At 38.5% G+C, this 24,757-nt stretch overlaps 1 protein-coding gene across 2 annotated transcripts; it reads right to left on the reverse strand.

The window, feature by feature from the left end:
* Positions 1-165: 165 nt before the first annotated feature.
* Positions 166-23,941, reverse strand: LOC137790234 (solute carrier organic anion transporter family member 1C1-like). 2 transcript variants are annotated; one of them, XM_068584249.1, is made up of 15 exons: positions 23,621-23,941; positions 20,276-20,448; positions 13,697-13,838; positions 10,862-10,994; positions 9,635-9,756; positions 9,414-9,560; positions 8,393-8,491; positions 6,758-7,006; positions 6,345-6,509; positions 5,330-5,525; positions 4,606-4,771; positions 3,757-3,929; positions 2,441-2,505; positions 2,072-2,189; positions 166-456 (listed from the first exon to the last, which is right to left on the reverse strand). In XM_068584249.1, the coding sequence occupies exons 2-15, from the start codon at positions 20,369-20,371 to the stop codon at positions 219-221; spliced, it is 2,109 nt and encodes a 702-aa protein (XP_068440350.1). In that variant the 5' UTR covers positions 20,372-20,448; positions 23,621-23,941; the 3' UTR covers positions 166-218. The 2 variants fall into 2 exon arrangements, with proteins under 2 accessions (XP_068440350.1, XP_068440351.1); XM_068584250.1 differs by lacking the exon at positions 23,621-23,941 and adding an exon at positions 20,977-21,081.
* Between the last annotated feature and the right edge of the window lie 816 nt (positions 23,942-24,757).

Here is a 24,757-nt window from a genome sequence, read left to right on the forward strand (position 1 = left end):
ACAAATATATAATTTATGCTTCATAAGAGATGATCGGATAGAACATGTGTGTCCCTGCAAATTTCACTTGTGTGTGTGTGAGAGAGACAGAGAGAGAGAGAGAGAGAGAGAGAGAGAGAGAGAGAGAGAGAGAGAGAGAGTGTAAGAGAGTGTGTGTGTGAGAGAGAGAGAGAGCGAGAGAGTGGTGAAGACAAGATGAGTCAGTTTTGCTGGATCTGTCACAGCCGTGTCTCCCTGTATGTGTTGTTGTCTGGCATTTGTTTGGATTGGTCAGAATTAGAAGTCACAAACTCTTCCTTCCGGAGTGCCTCCAGCTCTGTGGAGCCGTTGGCCAGATCCCCACGGAGGGCATTTCTTTCCTCCTTCCTCTGCTGTCGACTCAGTAGAAAGAAGCCCGGGATGCAAATAATGAACGAGACAGTCCGTAGGCTCAGAGTCAGACCCAGGTATGCTTTCCTGAGAAGTTAAGATTTTTCAAAATATTACTGATTGGAAAAGATGAGGTTTCTTCTGATTACACAGGAGGATACATGGAATCAGGCAAACAGACTGAGGACATGTCTGGAACGCAGTGGTGGGCCGTCAGGGCTTGCTTTGGCTTAAACAGAATCACAAAGTGAAACCTATTTTATAATTTAACTGTTTTTCACCAATACACTACATGTATTATACATATTTTTCCCTATTAGCTTATTTTCTCATTGAACAGCTCCTGTCTTCCTCTGTTGCTAGCTGGTTTGAAGGGAAAGCTTTTATCCAATCACATTTTCTCCTCCCGTGTCTTTATGTCAGCAAAGCAGTTTAAGCAGGCCTTTGCAGATTAAAGTACACAGGGAGTGGATGTTGTGGTTGATTGTCATGGGCTTCAACAAATCAGATCTTTAGTTGCGTTACATCTGCAGTCGTATTGAATCATAAACAAGCCACAGCGCTGTTGTTGCTGTTGGTCGAGCCGGGACTGTGGCTGTCCCGCGTCTCTCCCCTCGCTAAGGTGCACAGCTGCGCCGGTGATGTCTTGTGTGTACGCAGTGTTTCAGTGCCACGGTTTTGTTGGATTTTTTTGTTATGACTAAATGTGATAGGTTGTTGATTTGGACTTAATGACGCAGCAACAACGAGGTTGGAGGCTTGCTCCATGGAGTGCCCGCTGTTTGCGCCCTAAGCGCCTCATTTTCTGACAAAAAAAAAAATGGCACCTGAAATATCTGTGCAACCATATGGTCGTTGAATTTCATTAAAATTGCTACAATAATACCGTAACCATTGTTAGAAGAGATCTATGGTTGAAAAAAACAAATTCAAGTAACTGTTAATAAAGCACCTTTTATTTTCAATTTTTATTGTAAGTGGTTCAAATAGCTCCGCAGTTCGGTCCACACACCAGTGTGACCCCCCTCCATGCCCGTAATAGTGCAAAAAAAATCGGCTGTATAGTAGAGTGAGCATCTGCTGTCCACACATGACAGTGTGTATGGCCACTGCTGAAACGGTAAACAACTACAATGTACTCCTGAAAGAACAGAGGGCAAATTCTGTCTTTTTTTCTATAATTTCATAATGGAATCATGGATTTTTATTTGGAGACATCAGGGACAATGCTATCGGTAAGTGTAAGCTCCGCTCACTCTAAATACTTGTATTGTGTCTTTGTGGTTGGATTTGATTGACCTATGACTCCTAGAAGCAGCGTAGTTAAGGCAAATAGGGACAGTGGTCACAAGTTAAAGCTCCTGTAACCAAAAGACATATAGCAGACAACATGCAGCAGCAATTGCAAAACAGAATGTGTCACTTCAAAGTTTACCATCATGTTGTTTGAGGCCATATTACTTATCCTTTGCATTGCAATCAAATTCATCAATGGAAAATGATCACAGATGTTAAACGTGGCAATCTCATGGCGCTGAGCTGTTATTTTTGTTCAAATCTGTTTTAAATTAAATGTTGTAGGTCATCGCCACATAATAAAAAAGTCTGAGCCTGAAACTGTGATATTAACTTAATCTTACAAACGAAGAAAATGAAAGAACCATAACAAGCTGAAGAGCGTATGCTGAACCGATAGTACTACCTGTATGAAGTGGTGTTGTAGATTCGACAGGCTCCTACGCCGCCACACCTTTTCTGACCCCACTTCAGGCATGTGGTGTCAATGATTGCTCCAAAGTAGATGGGTGCTGGGATCCCCGCTGTAAGACCAAACACATATCTTCACAACCACATCCCCGAGAACTGAAACACAATTTAGATTATACTGCTCGAAGCAGTGAGAAAAAGACTGAAACACTGACGTGTTGGATTGTATATGGTAGTTCAAGTAACAGGAAAGTTTGTGAGAAAGATAGAAATAAACCCAAGATAACAGATTTACAGAGTTTGCATCTTAACCCTGACCCACTCGAACATGCTTGATAAAAGATAAGTTTCAAAGGAGACATACCAAGGGTACGTGTTGCCAGAGCATGGAAACCCAATGCCAAAGATTTTAGCTGTGGTTTGATGCACCTTCATAAAGAGAAATTACATTTTTCAGGAAATTTCATTATCAAAATGGTTATAAATGTTGTTTATACTTTCAAAAAAAAAAATACATTCAAGGTTAACTCAAGTTCCTTCTTGTCTTGTGTAGGTAAAAGTGTCTTTCTTTTTATGCCATATGACTGTTGAATGACAGTTTTATGACATACTGTGTATGGCATGACTTTTGTGATTTTTAAAAAAAAATCACACACTATTTTCTGACCTTTTCTGATATACTATTTTTCTATGATGTTTTATGGCCAATTATTGCAAAGAGCAACAGGTTGGAATGCATGGGGGAAACGAGTCTATGATATTTGTTTTTCTTTAAAAAAGAGAAACGCTATTAACTGTACATGTCACTGAAGAACTCTAACCTAATAAACATACAATTATAATACGGGTAGATCAAATCAAGCATTCTGATTGGTTGAGAGAGTCACGGGGGATAGTTTATTCAGACAATAAAGTACTGTACAGCCTGTTTACATTAACCAGCGTTCCAAATCAGTGCGCACTCAAAATAATAAGTAGATTTAAATTGTGCGACCGTTAGTTCGTTGTCATTTCCAGCTCGACATTTACCAAACATGTGTAGCGGGTTTAGTGAGGATTTCCAGTGAAAGATAATCACCGTCGGCAATTTCCCTACATGAGGCAAGTTCTCGAAACATCATGGAGGGGGGAAATAACGGAGAAAAGACTGACAGAAGCAGCGAGAGCACTTATACTTCATCGGTAGCTGGGTGTCATCCTCCACCCTGCTCTCAACCGGCCTCCCGTATGTGCGTCCCGTATGTGTTTGGCGTTGCTATGCAATGCCAAACACATACGGGACTATTTTCTCTTCGCTACTAAAATGCAATACACAACTTTTGGTGTCTACAACTATGTTGGGTTGAAAGGCAGCTTACAATTACTGTTTATAATGTTGCTGGTAACCGTATTATAAAAGCAATAAGGTACTTGAGGCAGTACTGTATCTACAATAATGTACTGTTCAAGGGTTGCCGGCCCTCCACTACGCGTCGGGCCTAACAACACCCCCTTGAACAGTACATTATTGAACAATATAGTACTGCCTCTCAAACCTTATTGCTTAAATACAGACCATACTCATTAGAACGCCAGTTAGCAACATTTGTTCGCTATAAAAGAGCTTCTGAAACAAGCACAAAGACAAACACGGCTCCAAAGATCCATCATCTATGCCCAAGTTGCGAAATTGAATCTGACCTGATGAGAAACATGTAGCCTGGTGTGCCCCCAAGGGAGATGATAAAGGACGTGACGACAGAGAGAGCCAGGAAGTACGGGAACATCCTGTCACAGTCGTCCTTGTGAGGGCACTGGCCTGTACTGGCCGTAGAATTTCCAGCCACACCGACACAGCGACAGTTAGAGAAGACCTGGAAAGACATCCACACGTGAACATGTAAAGCAGGACATAGACACATAGACATACTGTACATTTACAAACACTCATGTATGAGGCTGCAGAGCTACAACATTACTGCAAACGTCAATGATCCATAATCATTTTTTAAAAGCCCACCAGGCACAGAGAAGACAATATGTTTTTATCTATTATTGCACAATGTTTATTGTGTTTATTATATTTTTTTTTATTGTTTTATTGTTTTATTATATGTCTATCTTTCTTGTTCTGCACCTTTCACCGAGTCCAATTCCTTGCATGTTCAACGTACCTGGCAATAAACACTTCTGACTCACAATCTACTAAAAGATTATGGGATCTCATTTATTAGAGAATGAAAACGGCTGTAAACCAACAATACTTTGGTATGTGTATAACCCTCTCATGTATGCACCAACAAATGGCCACTGGTACAGCACAAGTGATAACTTGTGATGGCCCATGGATCACACAGTAATATTACTATCTTATAAAAAAACGTTGACGGTGTATTTTACCACGCAAAGTGTTTAGTTTTAGGTTTGCACCAAATTTGTAAACCTGCCAAGGTTGTGTTGTGCAGCATGCACAATGCTACGGTATATAATAACAGAAATACATTTTCCATGTGTAATATTTATTATAGTTTGAGTACCTTGTCAACTTACTGTGTTTTTCCCTGAGCCAGCAGAGGTGGTGCAGCCAGCCAGACAGGGAGAGACATATGTGATGCCATTCTCTCCACAGACGGGGTCCCAGTCACTCTTTGAACAAAAACAGTCTGAGTTGCAGGCTGCGAACACTGAGTGTTTATCATAAGATATCATATCCATGCTGGAAGGAATAGAGCGAGAGAAAAGTACACGTGAGAGGAAATCATTTAACATGAACATCTTGATACATTTTATTACATTTGTGAGAAAAAGAAAATGTTGAGAGAAAAGTATGAATTTAATTTAATATTATTGTTGCTTTCTCTCCATTTTGGTCTGCTGTGGTATTTCCGTCTGGCTTTAGGCTTGTGATTACCTCTGGTTGCATCAGTGTTAAGAAGCAGTCTGCATGTCCCTCCTGTTCAGTTTGCAGTTCTCATGCTGCGCTTTCATCTGTGGCCCCCATGGAAACCTGTGCCATTTTGTTGCTAGATACTCGTCCAAATTCTCTGAGTTCAACCTTTACACACCTTAACTTGGTATTTGATTCAGTTGTTGTTGTTACATTCAACCATATGTACTTAAATGACCCAATCCCAGAAGCAGAAACTCATGAGGTGCAATTAAGGCACGGTAAGTAATGACCTGTCTGTTCGATCAATATGTTTACTGTTAATTCCTGCATTTTAAATAATAATATGACTTGAAAACAGAAACCATGTGACTCTCTACAACTCACCTGTTGTATGAGAGCGTCACACCGGCGACCTTGGCATTCTCGCAGCTCATTGCGAAGAAGAACAGCGACAGGACGTAACCGATCAGAGACGTGCCGAAGGCGAACCTGGCTGCTCCCATGATGTTCAGCTTCAGCCTCTTCATCAGCAGACCTCCAGAAAACATCCCCAGGGCCACAGCTGGGATATTGATCATGCCTATCAAGAGTGACAGCAAAACACAAGATCAAAATGAACTGAAGTTAATTTCAAAAGCTTCCTCTGGATTGTACAAAAATGGACAATATAACCTGGTATTGTCTCAAAGCTCGACTATCCTTTTTGCAAAAAGAGAGGGGTAAAATTAGACTACACACATTTCTAGTCGCCTTGATCAAAACAAGAGCCCTGCTTTTTAACATTTTCCGTCTCCCATCCTCGACTGTCATTTAGCATCAATGTGAAGACATGCTCTTTTATCTACACTCATGTAATTTGCTCTGGTCACTAATATTGCATTCTCTTTCATATGCAGCCAGTCTATTCAGTGCAGGAATCTCCTTTGATGAGACCACATGTGGAGACTTTAATCTTGTGTTATCAGCTTCATTATATATTTAATTGTATATGCAAAGCACTTTTCCTATCCACTAAGCTCACTTCTCTGCAGCTGAGTCGGCTGAATTCCAAACCCGACTCAGTTCTCCTCTCTTTAATGATATCCCCTTTTCATTGTTTTTTTCAGCTTCATTCAGCAAATGCATAATAGTTTAAATTAACTGGGAACACAACGCTGACCTGAAAAACTATTTTACACTGAAAACTGCATGCATTTGGAATTATACACATGCTAAATATGTAAGCTTTACAGTGTATGTAGTGTATGTAATTGATTTCAGATAACTAGGCAAATTTAATAGGTCTTTCTCCAATACAATGTGAAGCAAGCATACAAGCTAGCTCTATGTCGATTATATGCCAATTTTCCAGGTTTTATTACACAAATAATTTATGGGACACAGAGCACATGCGACATACCCATGAGAAAGTTGGCCTTTGAGGCCGACTGACGGAAGTGCTGCTCGATGTACTTTGGCTTGTAGGTTACCATGCCGATGAGAGAGTTCAGCTGGATGATTGTCACACACAGGTAAATCAAATACACAGGGTTTCCCAGCAGAGTTCGCAGGGTTGGAATAAAGTCTGTAGAGGAATACAAATCTGAGTTAAGACACACGTGTCAAAAAACAAATCTCCAATGTCTTTATGCAAAAGTGACTGGCTATAAAAATGTCTGATTATTGCTATGATATGTAGTGTGTTTATGATATTTATGAACACATAGATCATTGTTTTATAGTGCTGATGATTATATGATTCTGATGTTTTTTTCAACTCCGACAAATCACACTTATTGTTAAATTACTACAAACCTCTAAATCCATCCTTACCTTTGGCCATATCTATGAAATTTGTATGTTCGTCTGCAGGATACTTGTGCTTCAGAAGAGGAGGATCTTTAATGAAACTTGTCTGCTCTGTTGTGTATTTTTCTGGGCCCTGGGTCCCAGATACAGCGAGGGAACGGGGAAGAAACCAAAATGGGATAGCAGAGAGCAGGGTGATGAACCCAGCTATGAGGTAGCCCAGCCACCAGGCCCCCACCCAGCGGGAATCTGCTGGGGTGATGGTGATAGTTTCTGTGTTGGGGGTATAGATGATGACATGGAATGAAGGCACAGTGGATATGGATTAACACAGATCCTATAAGGTTTAATGGGACACCTATATAATATGAAATGCAGTGTGTTTTATCCTTTAATTTAAGGCTTTCTAAAGCGTACTGAGCAGATTGTCCCTTAAGGCACAACAAAGCTGCATTCGGCCTATTGATAGATAAAATTTCTGAAATTAAGAACATGGAATTTTGCAGTCTGATTGAGCTGTCAGTGAAAACAGACATCTTTTATAGCCTTGGTTAGCTTTTTTTAATAACTATTTTCCTCACCAGAGAATGGTTATTTAATTGATGTATGAACTGGTCTTCTGACATAACTTGTTTTGCCATTCTTTCTTCTGATGCTCATTTTTTCATTGTTTTCTATTGCCGGTTACATCACCCTTTCCTATGTTTCTCTCTCTTATGTCCTGTCTTTTCTCCCTCCAGTTCATTTCTTTTGCTAGTTCTTGATTTGTCCCTTTGTCTGATGGTTGGTTCTCCTTATCACCCTGATGCACTCTATTTGATTATAGTGTATCGCAGGGCTTTGTCCTCCTTATCCCCACCATACCCTGTTCATTAGCTAATCGATGCTAATCTACACCTGTTCTGGGTCTGTGAGCCATACATATACGGCCTGTGATCCATCCGTAATTATATCTGATGTAATCATCCCCCAGTTTTATAAATGAAACAGTCTTTATTCACAGCAGATATTTTGATCTGTAACGGTCGGGAAAGTTCAGGTTTTACTAATAACATTACAGATGACTCCGTTTTATTCAAGTGTCCCAGAAAGTCATGACAGTAAGATGGTGTGCAATGTACCAGGACCCTGAAAGAATATTCAGCCATCATTCATTGTATTACTTATACCTGCGCTTTTCACCAATTGTATTCCGTGAAAGCGGCCTATACTTTACATTTTAGGGTTTGAGAGAATTCTACTAACACTTAAATCATATCTGAATTATTGTATTACAATGTCTGAGTTGTGACCCACTTACAGGTTTTAGAATTGCCATGTGGGTCACAAAAAAATGTACATCTATGAAAAAACTATTATCAATTGTCATGGCATGGGTTGTTTTACTGGTACAACAGATTACAACTATATTACAATGTCTTTCATAGGTTATTACGATCCAAACTGAGGGAATATTCCAAATTATTACTTTGTAAAACAAAAAACAAAAAGTGTTAGGAAGCTTCCTAAGATAGGTACGCTTCCTTTGATGATGTAAGGAAAAACAAGCACTTCAAGCGTCTTTGATGAGGGGTAATTGACGTCAACTGTGTCTAGACAGTCAGCCAATTCACTTATTGGCCTTAAGCTATTTAGACATTTATTTTTGTTTAGACTCACCCATTTTTACAAATCCAATGTCCACATAGATTTTGGCACAAAGGGAGCCTAACAGGTAGCCAAACACAGGTCCAACCACTGCAATAGTCTGCACACAGCCTAGGATATGGTAAAACATATCCACAGAGAAACACAACACACACACTGTTTAGGATTCTACGATCTGTACTAACAACTGAAACACTAGATAGTACACAAATATTCTACCACAAATTGTACACATATTTATTTACACTTTATACATGTTTTAAACCTGCTTTAATGCCTCACTTGTTTGAGAGAAACTTGCTTTACCGCCTTGCTAATATCCGAGTAAAACACTACCGCATGTGGCAGAGATTTCAGCAAGCATGGCTTTATAGTGAGATACTGTATTGGGCTCTGGAGAAGACTGTGCTGGCTGCTTCGCATGAGAGCTGCAATAAGCATGAAATATGTATATTTTCTTGACAAGCTTTTACTGTGAAATGACCAGTTTTTGACTGTTTTGATTTGCTCTCAAAGAGCGCATTTGTTCACAGTTTTGGAGACGACCAAGCAATCCAAATAATATTCTGCCTTTTTAAAGCTTTTTAGTACCTGAGTAGCAGCAAAAATAAGAAGTATCCGTAGTGTTTTATCAAGTATTGTGACCTTTGTCTTAGACTTATGAATCACATCAATGCTACACTCCTGGTCTCCTTCATTCTGGGCATGCATTTTGACTTGGGTGTGTCATCTTTGCCTTTGAAAACCGTTGTAAAATATAGTATGACATCAAGTTCAGTAAAGCTGTACTTGTATACTAAGAGGTTTGTATTTTATGGATCAAAGAAATATACATCCACAAAGTTCTAAAGTCCTGGATAAAAGAAGTTGCACAGAATTTAAGTTGTGTTCAACTAACAAGATGCGTCTCTACAGAACCTGTGAACTGCTCATCAAACTTTTTTTAAAATTACTTTTGGGGATCATGTGCATGTAATATATTAAATGGCAGATTTAGTTTTTTATTCATACCACTTGGTGAGATTTTCCTTACCAACATACAGCGCAGCATTCTCCTCAGTCGCAAAGTCATCGATATAAGAGATTCCAAGTGGCTGAACAGGTGTCTCTCCAATCCCCCGCAAGACATTTCCCAGCAGCACGTATATCCACATTGACAGGTTGGAGTCCCCCTCACAACCTGAAGGAACAGATGAGTGCAATCTCAGACATATTGCCTCGTCTACACTGGTGGGTTTGTGTAGAAGTGCTCACCTGTGGCTGGCACTTGAGGCAGTCTACCATCATGAGTCAGCTCTGCAGGTGAGCTCACCGGACAAGGAGAAGGGTTTTGTGTTGAGTTCACAACCCACCGCACCGATGTTTCGAATTCATAGCTGTACACAAAATGAAAATACACGGAGAAGAAATCACAAACAATCACGATTATTTGGTTATAGAAAACAATCTGGAAATCTTACTGGAAGTAAATCTAACTAGTAAAATGTTAGTCAGGAAGTTTCTACTGAACAAAGTGAAGCCATATACAGTCAAGACTCATAGCAACAGCATCACGGTTGACCTGGTATCATCTGACCCAGTTACAGTGCGAGGCAAGGTGCAGTAATATATCATGGAAATGTTCATGTGGAGTCAATGATACTTAGCTTATTTGTTAGTCATACAGTACATTGTGTACAGATACTTATTGTAGATCTAATTTGGTCAAAAATATTTTTTGGCACAACCTGTTAATTATGCTTTTTAATTAGATTTGTACAAGAGTGTAAATTACATGGTTGTGGCTTTATGCTTCTTGTGTAGTTACTGTTATAGTTATACTATTTGTGGGTTATCTAAATCACTGTTAGATACAAAATGCACAGACGGGCGAATCAACTGCAGACATGAACAATCTATCACAGTACTCTGTGGTAGTGACAGTCAAACACAATCGAGTGCTCGATCCAGTATAGCACATACATCAACAACAAATCCAAATTGCCACAGATTCACAAATGTTGGAAACTAAAAGCTTTTGTCATGATATGAGTTTTCTGTTTCCTGTTTTATTTTGTAGTCTTGTGTCCTCTGTGTCTCTGCACTTCCTGCCCTTGTGATTGTCTACCTGGTTCCTGATTGTGCATTCCCTTCAGCGAAGCTGCCCTCATTGTTTCCACCAGTCTCTTGTTACTTCCCTCTTGTATTTAAACCCTGTTTGTCTCCTGTCTCCTTGCTGGTTCGTACTGTGTGTTACCGCGTGTCCGCTGTTCGGTCGTCTGCGTTAGAGTAGTGTTTTTTTGGAAGCCTAAGTTTTTGATTAGGTACTTTTTTCAAACTGTTGCTACAGTGTTTGGGTCCTCCTTCAATTCATCCCCTGACAGCTATGCTTCTATTAACTAAAACATTTTTTTTATTTTTTTATTTTTAATTTAAGTACCTAAGATTGAGTCTATAATTAAAGTCATACAACAACCATGCCCATTGGCTATTGCAACTCACCGTCCGATGATGAAGTGAGGCAGAGCGATTATGAAGGTTCCAATGGACATCAGTACACAACCCACTGCTATGATCTTTGGCCGATGGAGCTTGGCCCCAAAGTAACTGACGAAAGCTATCACCAACAGGTTACCTGTGAGGAATATCAGAAATTAACTAGTCATTTTTTATAAAGGAACATAATCATTGTTTCATTATGTTTGATGTACACAGACGTGGCTATGTAAGGATTTACAAATGTATTTTGTGATTTATGTACAAACTCGTTCCAAAAAACAGGTCAATACACACAAAATTAACATATGTAAAAATAAAACTTAAAATATATTTTTGATTTATACACTAATAGTTATTTTTAAAGTAAATATAATAGAAATCCACAAATAATTGTATTAAATGAATTCAACATTTTTATAAAAACATAGTTGGATGTTGTTACATTTGGATACAAACTGTTTTTGAACCTGCATTTACAAACTTCTCGCCATGTGTAAAATTCACTCGCTCGATTTGCAAATGCATTTGTTTCCAACAGGAAATTATCTGTCAATCAGACAGATAATCTGATTGACAGATTATCTGTCTGATTGACACTTCCGGATGAAAAGTGACAGCAAAATTGTTACAAATGTAGCATAACAAATAAACAATGCAAATGCAATGCAAATCAAACATGGCAATTACTGTTTTTTCACCTTTTTAGGTGCATTTTGTCTATTATTGGTGACATGAAAAACAAGGTGGAGAGCAGAGATGCAACTCAACCTTTTTCTAATGGAAAGGCTCATTAGAAGGGCTGACGTCAAACCCCTTCAACAAAATCCTACATGTGTTGTTGTGTATGTGAGAAATAGACAGAACAGCATTGAGAGTACATCTGCATGTGTAACCTTGACGTATAAAGAAATCTTAGAAGTGCTTTTATGTTAGAGCCTCATTAGCATACTGTGAGTATTCCCCAGTGAAACAGAATATTTGAGCGGTGTACAGTTACTCTTAAAAAGTAGGTTGGCTTAAGTTAGAGCTCCACAAAACTGCCATTTCTTTAAAAGTTGCAGCTTAAATCGATGGATCCATGTAATGAAAATATTGGTTGAAATGGGTTTGTACCAGCTTATGCAAAGAAGCACATGTCTTATTTTAAAAAGATGATTGGATTTTGATTTAAAAAAATTTAGAAATACATTTTTTTGTAAATACTTTTGTTAAATAGGCACACAATATGGCCAGGAATAAAAATATACTTTTCTTCTCTATTTGTTTAATTTGTTTGACAGTATATGCATGTGTAAGTCCATGCTAATAATTATTTGTGCTGTACATGTGTGTTTACATCAGCTAGGGTTAATTATCTGTGCTCATAACCTGTGCCTCATCAATTGTGAGCAGCCGGTACTTTTCTTTTCCTTCTCTGTTTCTCTCCTCTCACATTTGTCTTCTATCTGCTCTGCTCTCCTTCTCCTCTCTTGTTTCTTGCACTTTCCGCTCCCCTTTTCTTCTTTCTTTACACTGCTCTGCCTCTATGTTCCCCTAGCAACGATCTTATAGAAAAAGCTTGTTGCCTAGGCCACGCGAGAGAAGCAGCTTTCCCATGAGATGGAGCGATACGGAAGAAGAGAGATCCGGGGTATTTAACTCTGACTCGAGGTGTCGTCCCCACCTTTTCGGTCCAGCATCTCCATCAGGGTATCAGCTTTCCTACACACTACGCCATAATGTTACTGAAGAAAACTGTTATTTATTCTTCACTACTATTGTGTCACCATTGGCCAACACAGCCTCCCTGGCAGCAAAAACACAGAAACAGAATGGCTGACATGGCTCGTATCTTGTATGAATCATGTCTCAGGGTCTCATCACGCTCTTCAAGCTTTTTCTTATTCATAACCGAAAAAATACACTTTAGTTAAATGAGCTAGTCTTACATAGCTGACCTAGAAATTGGTTTGGGGGACAATCTGGAAACACTTTGCAGAAATGTTAAGGTATATAAGTGATGCGAGCCAGATCTACTTCCTAGCTGTACATTCACAAAGTAAACCTGTGGTTTGGTCCCAAAATGTAAGTCAATCTTTTGTTGTGATATCACACTACTGTTACTTATAGTCAGGTATTTCAACATGTTATATTTTTAAAAAAAAAAGGATAATGAGTGGAACTTGAAAAACTGAAAGTTTCTTGTCGCAGGAAAATAAATATTGTATTCCATGCATTGATCTCACTTGTTAAAACTTGACCCCAACTTGTCCAATAATGCAACTTAAACAGTCAATTACTGATTTGGGAGTGTTGTGGCTGTTGGCCTCAAGTACAGATGAGGAGCACGCTACAGAAGGATGGTATAGACTCACTTCTTTCTAACTTCACACCCCCAGATTCTTCAGCTCCAACTGACACTGACTCAACTGACATCATTTTAGGACAATAAGACAGTGCAGACTTCAGGCAGTTCCCTCTGGAGCCACAGAAGGGTTTATACAACTTTTATTCCACATATGTAGTAGTACTCTGCAAGACCCGCTAATGGACTTTAATGTATTGCAAAAAAAAACCTCACACATTCTGGAGTTCGACTGTCAACAGCAAAGAGAGCGGGGAGCCTGTAATGTTCCTGCTCAACACCATGACTCACTATGTACACATACACACACACCAATATACACACACAAAGCTCAGTCCTCTTCTTGGAAGCCTAATGAATCCTTTATCTGCAGCTTGAATACCTCAGTGACCTATTCATATTTCTCTCCCAAAGACAGAAAGCCCATGAGACCACGAACCAGAGGCTGAGAATAGAGCATCAAAATGACAACAGTGACTGGCAGGTCTACTCACCTATCTCGAAGCTCCCGTCAATGACACCTATTAGGTAACTGGGGATGTCGAAGCGTCTCTCCAGCTGAGTTATTGTGCTCTTCATGTAGCTCCCCGACAAAGCCTTTGCAAAATAGGCAAATGACAAAGCCACTAGAAACATCTGGTAGAAGAGAGTGAGATGAGAAAAAAAAAATAGAAACGGAATTTTTATCAATCCACAGGAGAATGTGAATTCATACATGTTTTCACCTAATTGTTACTTATAATAATCTACTTGATTGAATGATGTTCAAACTTGTGTTTTGTCAACTGGGAACTAACAAAAAAAAAGAAAGTACTGATGGTCCTGGGACAGAGGATGCTGTATGTGTACAGATTCTAAAACCCTCTGAGGCAAAATTGTGATTTTTGACGATACAAAATAATTGAATTGAATTGTTGGGTTTAAAGACACAACATCAATATGAACAATATGATCATATATGGTCACCTCACCAAAGCCAACCACAGTTCACCTGCCGTTTTTGTGGAAAGTTTTGAGGTGGTGAGAAAAGAAGAAGAAATAAACATTTTTGTTCCAACAACAAAATATAGTGAAGCCCTTAATTAAGGAATGCAGTCAGTTTATTGTCTGTACGTTTTGTGGCTTCACGTTGCATTTGTATGCTTTGTTTGCGATTTGGTGTGTACTTTATTAATACAAGTTTTTAAAGAGTACACAAAATAAACATTTTTACAGTTTCCCATGACATATCAGAAATAGACTAGTATAATCTAATCTAGAGTCACATGTTTGCCCCTGCTTTCTTAAGAAGCAGAGATTTTTTTTCGTGTAACGTATACATACATGTATATGTTAGAGCTAAAATGATAATGCAAATCTTCTGTTCATTTAAAAAATGTACCAAAAAAAGCACAAAAGAAAATGTCCACACAGATAATTTATATTACAGTGATTTCCTGTATCTTGAGTGCACATTTCACATGCTTATTTATTAGGGCTGGGCAAGTTAACGACTTAATATTGCGTTAACTTTTTAATCAATTAACGGCATTAATTATTTGATCATAGGTTAACTGCATTTTTTTATTTTAAAAAATTTAAATAAAAATGTGGGGCTTTTATTTTGAATCTGATAATTAACTTCCGCCCTCGGGCTTCCGTAGCATTACCGGACTATTTGCTGACTTGAGCCAGACGTGAAAGCACGTATTGTTCTGTAGTTTCTGTCCTTAACGAGCACCGCGGAGCGAGTCGCCTCTCAAAGCTTCACAAGAGGTCACCTGCAGCTCGCGCTGCAAGCTCAGCAGACCCGGATTGAACATTAATCGCGCATGCGCAAAGCCGCTGCTGATACATGTCAGCTGTCCTTCACATCTCCGCCTCATTCCACCAGACGTCAGTGCACTTGTTCAAGTCAACACAGACTGGACTTTTCTCACTGAGGAAGAAAAACTGAACTGAATTGAAAACATGAAAAGCACTTATTGCTTTTGTATAAAGTGAATCAATGGCTGGTCTTTAACATCTTTAAGGTAAGCAACAGACTGAACATGGACCAAAGAAGGAGTGGCTTGTCCCTCACAGGGACCCATATTATTTAACAGTACCTGTTAAAAAAAAAAAAAAAAAAAATATATATATATATATATATATATATATATATATATATATATATAAAAATATATATAAAAATATATATATGTATGTTTGTTAACTTGTTGTTGCTCCAGAGTGCTGTTATATTGTTCTGGTAACATTACTTTAAAATAAAAGCGTGCAATACACAGTTTTTTACTTCATTGTTGAATTTGCCACATGATGCGATTAATCGCAGAAAAATCATGCGATTAATCGCAATTAATTTTTTTCACTTTGCTCAGCCCTATTATTTATGCAACAAGTGCACAGACAACAGAAAGACATACAAAAACCACCTTGCATAACATACAAAAAATTGGGGAATGCACAGGATGAGCTGATTAGGTGACGGCAGCAGAGTGTGCGATAGAGCTAATGAGGCGCGACCAACAGGTGTTCTGAATGAACTAATTAAGTGTGTGGTAGAAACTGGAAGATGAACTATGGGTATATCCCAAGTCTCTAAATTGTTGTTTCATTGACCCTCAATTGAACCGGAAGTGGCTCTGTGCCGCCATATTGCCGGCTGTCCCAAAGCTTTTATTCTGCTCGGAGGATCGAGGATCGAGAATGGAAATCATAGGAGCCATGATCAGGGAGTCACGAGCGCAGGCTTCCAGGAAGTGTTTTTATGTTAGACACGCCCCCACAATGTTCATCAGTCATTTGATTGGATGCTGCAGCTGAGTATACTGATCGGTGGATACCAGAGTAAAGATAATTACAGATTAAACTCAAGTTATATAGTTGAATTATTTTCATATTCACCATCTGGTTAAAACACTTTTTACGACATGTACCGTCCTTTAATTCAGTCGCGTGAGGCTGATCCTTCCTGACTGTCGGTTTGATAGGCTATTTAATTTAAGTTTAACCTGAAACATTAAGCCTAAAAAAATATTTATGTGTTGAGGAGAAACCATAATCATATTGTTATTTTATAATTATGTGACAATCAGAATTTTAAAACATACAGATGTAAATAATAAATAAGACTCATTCCGCCGGTATAAATCGTTCTTGTGCATGAAAGCAGGACCCAGGATCCAGTATAAATACCACACACTGTATAAATAGTCAATGCGGTTCGTTTAACAGGTAACAGACTACAGAGAACACATCTCCACTCTGACAGGGATGATAACTGTCTTTATTAGTAGTAGTAGTAGTAGTAGTAGTAGTAGTAGTAGTCGTAGTAGTGGTCGTAATAGTTTAATACTATTAAATAAACTGCAAACATTATACGATCATTTTAATCAATATTTTATGTGGATTTTTATTTAAATTTTCGCTAAAACCGTCCGGAGCAGAAAACAACCATGTTCCGATGATCATGTTCACGGACACCAACTCCGTCAGCTGTTAAAGCGACTGACAGCTGATCAGCTGTCAGTCGGCTGCAGTCATCAGAAACTGATGTCGTTTCACGCGATGTTTCAGAGGAAAGGACGTCTCATGTCTCTTAAAATATATTTCCTTGTGTCCTGTCTCCTCGCATGGTTTTTATTGCCTCTCTCCATGCATCCCTGGTGGGAGGGACTAAGATGCAAGGAAAAGACACAAGTGAGGTAAAACATGGGTGCAACTTAGTGACTTGGGATCCAGATACAGAACCTACAAAATGTGACTGTGAAGTAAAATTGCTATTCAAGTATTAACTTGAAAAATGATATTACAAGCTCTTATGTAAACAACAACAATATTGGTATGTTGCTTCAGCCTGTACAGGTTTATGCATTTGTCATGTGCACACAGCCACACAATTCTTTTTCTTTCCCTCTCGCTTCCTTGTTACTTTTACTCCTTATTGACTCTCATTCCACTTTGTGTAAGTACTTGCTTCTTTTTTCCCAATTTGACTTGTGGACAAAATGACAGTGGTTTCCCACAGTTTGACGAGAGGGGAATAAAGGCCTTTTTGTTGTCTAAGACTGTCTAATCTCTTTCAGTCTCCCTGAATGCTTGTGAATAAGTAATGATTTATGGCCTTGGTCATGGTTCTTGTACTGCCTTCTGGCCCCTTACTGAGAATCAGTACTGAAGTGAGAACCGCAGCGCACGTGAGAGTCCCATTACACAAACGATCAGACAAAGACACACCATGGTCGCAGACAGAACAACGGCTGGACGTATTATTCACATATAACATATCTCAACAAAATTGCTTAAAAAGTGAAAATAATCAGTTTGACCTTTTGAACATTCAGTTGTCGTTAAATTAGAGACAGCTGACTATGCCACCAGCATTGATGAAACCACATTATTAAAATTAGAGAAGGAAAGAGAAGCATTGGGAAGAAGTCTGTTCAGCATAACAGTTGAGTGATAATCAGGAGTTTTACTGTAATAACTTGTTTCATACATCTTCATACAAAGTGGACATACACATGGTCCCACAAGATCCCATCATATCATTTAATGATATATTGGGATCCATACAAACAGACCTCTATTGAGGTCATGCTAACCACATAGTAGAGAGGGGGGATCATGGTTTATTAACAAAAGTAGCTTTTCACGTGTACAATTTCTGTGTGCAACCAAGCATGCATACAATTTATGTTTACCTCCCAAACAAGGAAAAGGCTTTTCTTATTTACTACTTCCTCTCTACTTATCCCTCATTTGTTGGTGACATTGTACTTGCTAAGAATTGTCAAAAGATTCAGTGGTTGATTTCCTCCAATCCATTCTTAGTCACATTCTTAGTTATTTTTATTTCACAATTAAAGCTGTTTGCAGGCCAATATGCTTAATTTGACTCACGTTTTGTACCAAACAGTCCGTTTTGGCGGACCCAAGTTGATTACATTGTTTTTACCAGAGTGGGTATCAGAGTTTGTTAGAAACCTATTTTTGCCAAACAATTGTAAAATTAAAGATTTTACTTTTTTTCAGTTGCCTCATCATCACTTCTTTTAAAGGGTATGGAAACAGATAATCTGATTCAGATGGCTGATGCATTCCCCTCACATTATTATTTGCAGTGTATTTTTTGCTCTTATTCAATGGTTTCTATTAAAGAGGGGACAAAAACTTTTGTTACCTTTGGACAGTGCCAAGCTAGTTTTTCTTACCCTGTTTCCAGTATTTTGTGCTAAGCTAAGCCAACTGACTGCTTGCCTTACATTTAATGGACTGATGTATATTCACATCTAACCCTCAGAAAGATGGCAAAGTATATACTTTCTTATTGCGTAAATCCTGTGTGATGAATTTTCTCAATAACATTTTACTCATTTTGGGATTTGCAACAATGGTATGCATTGTGAGATTTTCATTTTGGTTATTTTAATTGGTTTTAGCAAGTTCTAAATAAGCGGTGGCCACATTGTGATCAAAGGTCATTGAAAAGGGTGTGTTGAACATTTAAACAAAGCCAACACCTGACCTGCGACCCGCTTTTGTTCTTAGCTCATTGATGTCACACACTTAATACGCTTAGACTAACATCATAAGTCCGACACACACACACACACACACACACACACACACACACACACACACACACACACACACACACACACAGGTTGTTGTTATTAGTAGGGGTGATATAAAAAAAATGAACAATCATTTATTTTATAATGCATAACGTGATTACAAAGTGTTTTGGGAGTTCAGATGGTGTTTGAAACAAGAAAAGAATGAGAAATAAATGGGACATCGTTGCACCAAGTTCTAGTCTCATTGAAGGAATTAACAAAAAAAGCAAAAAATAACACAGAGCCCAGGATTAAAGTTGATGCCATGTCCCACCCAGCCGGTAAGGGAATAAAACAATTCTGAGAAAAATACAAGTCTGTCCTGCCACTGCAGTCTGTATTATCGTAAGCTGCTTGAACACCATTGTCTCACATCACTTTTATGTTGGGGAAAGCAACAAGATTGTGGGATATGTCTGAGCCGTTTCTTTTTTAGAAGGCTGTTTGAGGTTGGAGAGAGAAAAGAGAAAGGAAAAAAAGCCTGAGGTGTCTATTTACAACAGTATGAGATTCACTGATGTTCTGCCTGATTTTCTTGAAGAAATGTTTATCATTGACGTTGACATTTTGGCACTTTGGCAACAAGATGACAAAAGAGTAACAGTATTGTTAAAAAAATATGGCTGCTGAAATAGAAAGCCATTAGTTTGAGTTTGCTTAATTCAAGGGTCTCTTTATCTTTCCTTGACTTCCGCCTCAAAACCACAAAGCAATCAGATTGTTATTTTTCAACCTGGACCCTATTTCCCCACGAATGGGGACAAAACGTGTTTTGTCCCCATTCATGGGGACAAAACACCACATTTCCTTTAAAGCTTCTCTGTGCTCCCACGTACATCCTTATAAAGTGCCAAGAACTGCTGAGCAAACTCCAGCTGCTGTGATACGACTGAAAGCAATGACAGTAGCTTTCCCTCTCGTCTTGAACTGAGATTGTTTTGCCAACCGCTATCATGAACTCCGATTGTATTATGTCTTTAACAAAGAACAATAAACGAGAATGGATCTGTCGAGTTGTGTTTTGTGAGCAGTAAGGAAGGAAGGAAGCATCAGCGCCTTGCCTTCTACCAGAATGCTTTTGGCAGAAAGCTAGGCTTTCCATTAAAATGGCAACAAGATAAGTGCCAATAGATAGGTTTCCTGTTAACAAACAATTTGGCAGCAGTGTGGTGGAAAACTTATCGCAAAGTCACGATAACTTAAACACCACATGGGTATTTTCATTATTTAGAAATAAAGAAATCTGCTGGAAACTGGTAAAACGACTATTTAGAGTTAAACGTTTCGGTTGCACTTATTTGGTTATTTACTTGGTACAGGTCTCTACACGCAGCGATGCATGCAAGCAGACATACTAAGAGAGCATGTGACATGCAACACACACACACACACACACACACACACACACATACAGAGCGAGAGAAACAGGGATCACCTGAAACACCTTCATCCGAGACATGTTAACATCAGTACCTTAAGGCTGTTACAGGAAGGGGAGCGCGGTTCTCGGGCCTCGGCATCACTGCGTCCGTTACCCTGTGAGCGTCTATGCTCAGCTCCCACCTCCATCGTTCAGAAAAGTCTCTGTGTCTCCTTTGCAGAAGTCCCCCACGTAATGCAGCTTCTTGGCACTGATGCATGCAACCCTGCAAATGGATAATTCAAGCATGTGACCCACTTCTCATCCTCTGCACACAAACAGGCATCAGCCAGCAGAGGGGAGATTGACACACAAACAATAGTCCTTGTATGTGTTCGAGAAGACTGGAATCACAACTAATCATGGTTGTTTTTTCCCCAACATCTGTAAATAAAGTTTTAGAAATGCAAAAAAAGTGGTATTACTGCTCAGGTTCACCAGACACAGTTCTGATGCAGAACCGACATGGTGCCGTTTAACTAAGCTTGGCTGGTCTTTTTTGCAACCTCTATGTCTATAGTGTAGTCTTTGAGTCTATACATTTTAAATAAAAAGAAATGACTAGCAAATGTGTTGGACTTGTGTATGTTACATATAAATATTAAAGGGTATAAAGTAAATAGATACATACATAAGGGAAAAGTTTCATTGTTTGCCACATGGTTATACTGTAAGGAGTAAATGGCAAAAATGCAACAATGGCTGGATGATGTACATGCACAGTATACTTTGCACTTAGCATGGTATTACCCACTTTAGCTGTTGTGTTGATCTGTTCCATAATGCATTCTCAGCAGGAAATTCCTGAGCCAATCTATGCAGTATCCATGCAGTGCTGGTGAACAGGGCCAAAGCAGGATCGTGCCACCTTCGACTGAACTGTATTGATGTCATGTCAACATGCAGAATTGCTCCAATAAACAAAAAAAAAGGCACTACTTTAACACTTGCATAGGCTAAAGCTTCAGTTTTCTTATAGCGCCTGTCTAAAGTAGGAGTTGCTGTTGTTTGACCTACTTTCGAGGAATTAGATCAGCAGCTTTAAGTCGGCCGATATGAAGCAGTAGTGCTTTTTCCTGTGTACCACCAGTGATTATACTTGCCTGAACTTCTTTCTCTCATTCTTACTCAGTGCAGTAACAACATTTTTCTTTGACTGTTATATAATGTCTTGATGTCTTTATTCAGACTCAAACGTCGTCACTGCAGCAGAGATGAAAGTGGGTAATTTTATCTTGACAAGATGGGCAATATCCACACAATATAGATAATGAAATATACTGTGTGTATATATATATATATATATATATATATATATATATATATATATATATATATATATATATACATATAGATATATATATATATACATATATACATATGTATATATATGTATATATACATATTATATATGTGTATATATATGTATATATATACATATATATATGTATATATATATATACATATATATGTATATATATACATATATATATATATATATATATATATATATATATATATATATATATATATATGTATATCAGATCACAATCTCACATTCACTAGGAAAACTGGTTATGTTTTGCTCCAACATGTTGCATAATGCTGCAACATTTATTAATATTAAGAAAGAGGAGTTCTTCAAAAGTGAGTGATAATAACTGTACTTTAGGAGTGAGCCAATAAGCAACATCATCCTCTCACATGTGAGGCCCTCAACAGTTCATTAGTATGATCGAATGAGCACACATTTCTTCGCATTTAGGGTTGAACAACAACAAATAAAACCAAAGACAAAAAACTTTTTTTCCAGACTCAATATAAGCCCCCACCGATTGCAGTAAATTAAACTTAGATAAAACCCATTATGGTCATGAGTAAACTCAGTTACATAAGCTTTGTTTTTCTAGGTTGTGCCCCTTAAAGGCCCCAAGTAATGCGTTAAGATAGAATGCAGCTAGAAAATGCCATACATACTAAATAAGGCAAGCATTATGGTTGCTGTTGTTCACAGGTCTGTCCTATAAACAATACATGGAGGAGTAAATGCAACGTATCTCTTCTATTTGAATTTGCTGAATGAAAATGTGAAAAAGTATGTGTTTCAAAAGGTTAACTGTCAAAAAGTCAAGGCACTCTTTATGTGTTGAGTGGTATTGGTGGCATCAGTAAGATTTAGTTAAAGCCAGTGGTGGCAGAATAATTGAAATCATTTTCTTGAATAAAAATATGAACACCACACTCTGGAATTGTAAAAATCCCACATTTAAAACCTTAAAGGTACAAGACCCAAAATTGGGAGAATTTTGATTTTTGATCAATGGCTCTCAATCTGTATATGTCATAGCTGACAATGCCAACAACGCTAACTGACAAAGTGATAACAGACAAAGCGCTAACAGTATAACAGACAAAGTGTTAACAGTGTAACAGACAAAGTCCTAACAGTGTAACAGACAAAGAGCTAACAGTGTAACAGTCAAAGTGCTAACAGTATAGCAGACAAAGAGCTAACAGTATAACAGACAAAGTGCTAACAGTGTAACAGACAAAGAGCTAACAGTATAACAGACAAAGAGCTAACAGTGTAACAGTCAAAGTGCTAACAGTATAACAGACAAAGAGCTAACAGTGTAACAGTCAAAGTGCTAACAGTGTTCATCTGAGGGATGTTTCTCGATTCATAGGACTGCAGCATTACTGTGGACAGTATGTGGTATTTTACATGTGGATGTTTAAGATTGTGCCAATTTCAGATCATATCTACTGTTAAGTATCGTTCTATAATCTACAACTATGATATTCCATAACGTCGTTTCATCGTCCTGTAATACATATATCTCAATGAACTAAAACTAACAGATAGCAAATAAAGCATACACTTCTAAATGCAAATATATTTGTAACACTAGCACAATTTAAATGATAGTTGACGGATTGTCCATCAGTCCATCTGTCTGGTCCATGCTCTAATATCCTTTGTCCTAATATCTCAGGAGTACCTCGAAGGAATTTACTCAAAGTTGGCAACCTGGACTCAAGGATAAAGTCAGCCATGATGCTCTGCAGGTACAGCAGATGCCTTGTCGAGAACTTCCACCTGCACATGTTCAACCGCTCACTGATAACCAATGCTGTTCAATATAAACGTGTATAACACTTCATCAAGAGAATCGTTAAATATTCATTGAAATACTCTTTCCAGTTGGATCAACACGTTTTTATATTAATTCGATATTTACTAGTTAAATATAGTTTAAAAAGTGCAATGAAGTCAGATTGTGACCGCGCAATAGCGCAGACACACAATAAGCATGCCATTTTTCATTAGACATCCCAAATCATACAATTAGGGTGTCAAACAAATAGCATCGGGATGGGAAGGGCGCACCACCTACCGCAGTGTCCTGTGAAACAGTCTCCCAGTTGCGTGAGCTACAAAGATGTACAGCCAATCGGAAACGCGGGCAGCTTCCCTTCAACCAGCTCCGGTCAAGCTTCCCGTGGGGAGGGGAGCGGAGGAGACGCGTCGACTCTGATCATGAATGCTCTTACGCCGACATGTATATCCACAGTGCATCTCCAGCCGACTTCACGGCAACTCCCAAGCAGACTAATCTAAAAATGGATTTTGCAACACAGCGACGTGACCCCCGCGGCTCCCTCTGTTTCTCGAATTGAATCTGCAAATAGATGAGCTGCAGTAGAGCCGCCCTCTTTCCTTCTGTCTCCCGCCCTTGAGTCTCTCTCTCTCTCTCTCTCTCTCTCTCTCTCTCTCTCTCTCTCTCTCTCTCTCTGTCTCTCTCTCTCTCTCTCTCCCTCCCTCTCTCTCTCTTTCATTGCTGTACAATTGGAAGAAGCTTTATTGAAATCATATTGCATTTACAGTAGCGTGCATTTGTCAATGGCTGCTATAGTGTTATTGAACCACTGATTTAAAAGCATCATGCTTGTTAAACTAAGATTTAAACTTTATTTGTCTGATGAAATATAGTTTCCATGTTTTATTCTTATTTTTAATTATGATTATGATTTGTATTATGATCACAGCTGTGTATTGCCCTCTTGAGCTGTGTCATGATCACGTGGTCAGGCTGCAGTTTGTAATGAGTTTCTCTAATTTCATTAATTCTAAGAATGCTACTTAGGCCATGTTTATTAAGGTGTTCATTTTGCTGATTCAGATCTGTCTCTATGTTACCCTGAACAATAATAAAGGTGTTCTCCCGTGCCAGCACGGTCTTGTTAAAGTCCTGCTTACTGTTTACCGCTTTATAAATGGCCCATAGTTAAGTTCTGGATCAAAAATTTGGATCTGAATCAGAAGGAATAATTGTTTCTTTACTTAGTTTCTTTACTTTGTTACTCACTTAGGTTATCTGGACTGTGTTTTAAGACCAGTGGGATCTGGTACTCTGACTGACTGACTAAAATAAAAGAAGAAGAAAACCCCTCTAAATGTCAGTTTCAGCATATTTCTCAAAGTGGTGTTCATATCACATACCTAATTCAATTAAATGAAAAATGTTACTTGT

Source organism: Clinocottus analis, unplaced genomic scaffold (assembly GCF_023055335.1).
Source record: "Clinocottus analis isolate CAN_PGR_092001 unplaced genomic scaffold, fCliAna1.0.p SCAF_2, whole genome shotgun sequence".
Classification (NCBI taxonomy): domain Eukaryota; kingdom Metazoa; phylum Chordata; class Actinopteri; order Perciformes; family Cottidae; genus Clinocottus; species Clinocottus analis.

Coding starts and splice junctions, on each gene's coding strand:
- LOC137790234 (XM_068584249.1), bottom strand. CDS start 20,371: ATGGAGGTGGGAGCTGAGCATAGACGCTCACAGGGTAACGGACGCAGT. Junction 9,561..9,634: donor GCCTCAAGTGCCAGCCACAG/GTGAGCACTTCT, acceptor CTGTTCCTTCAG/GTTGTGAGGGGGACTCCAAC. Junction 2,190..2,440: donor TCTGGCAACACGTACCCTTG/GTATGTCTCCTT, acceptor TTGGTCTTACAG/CGGGGATCCCAGCACCCATC.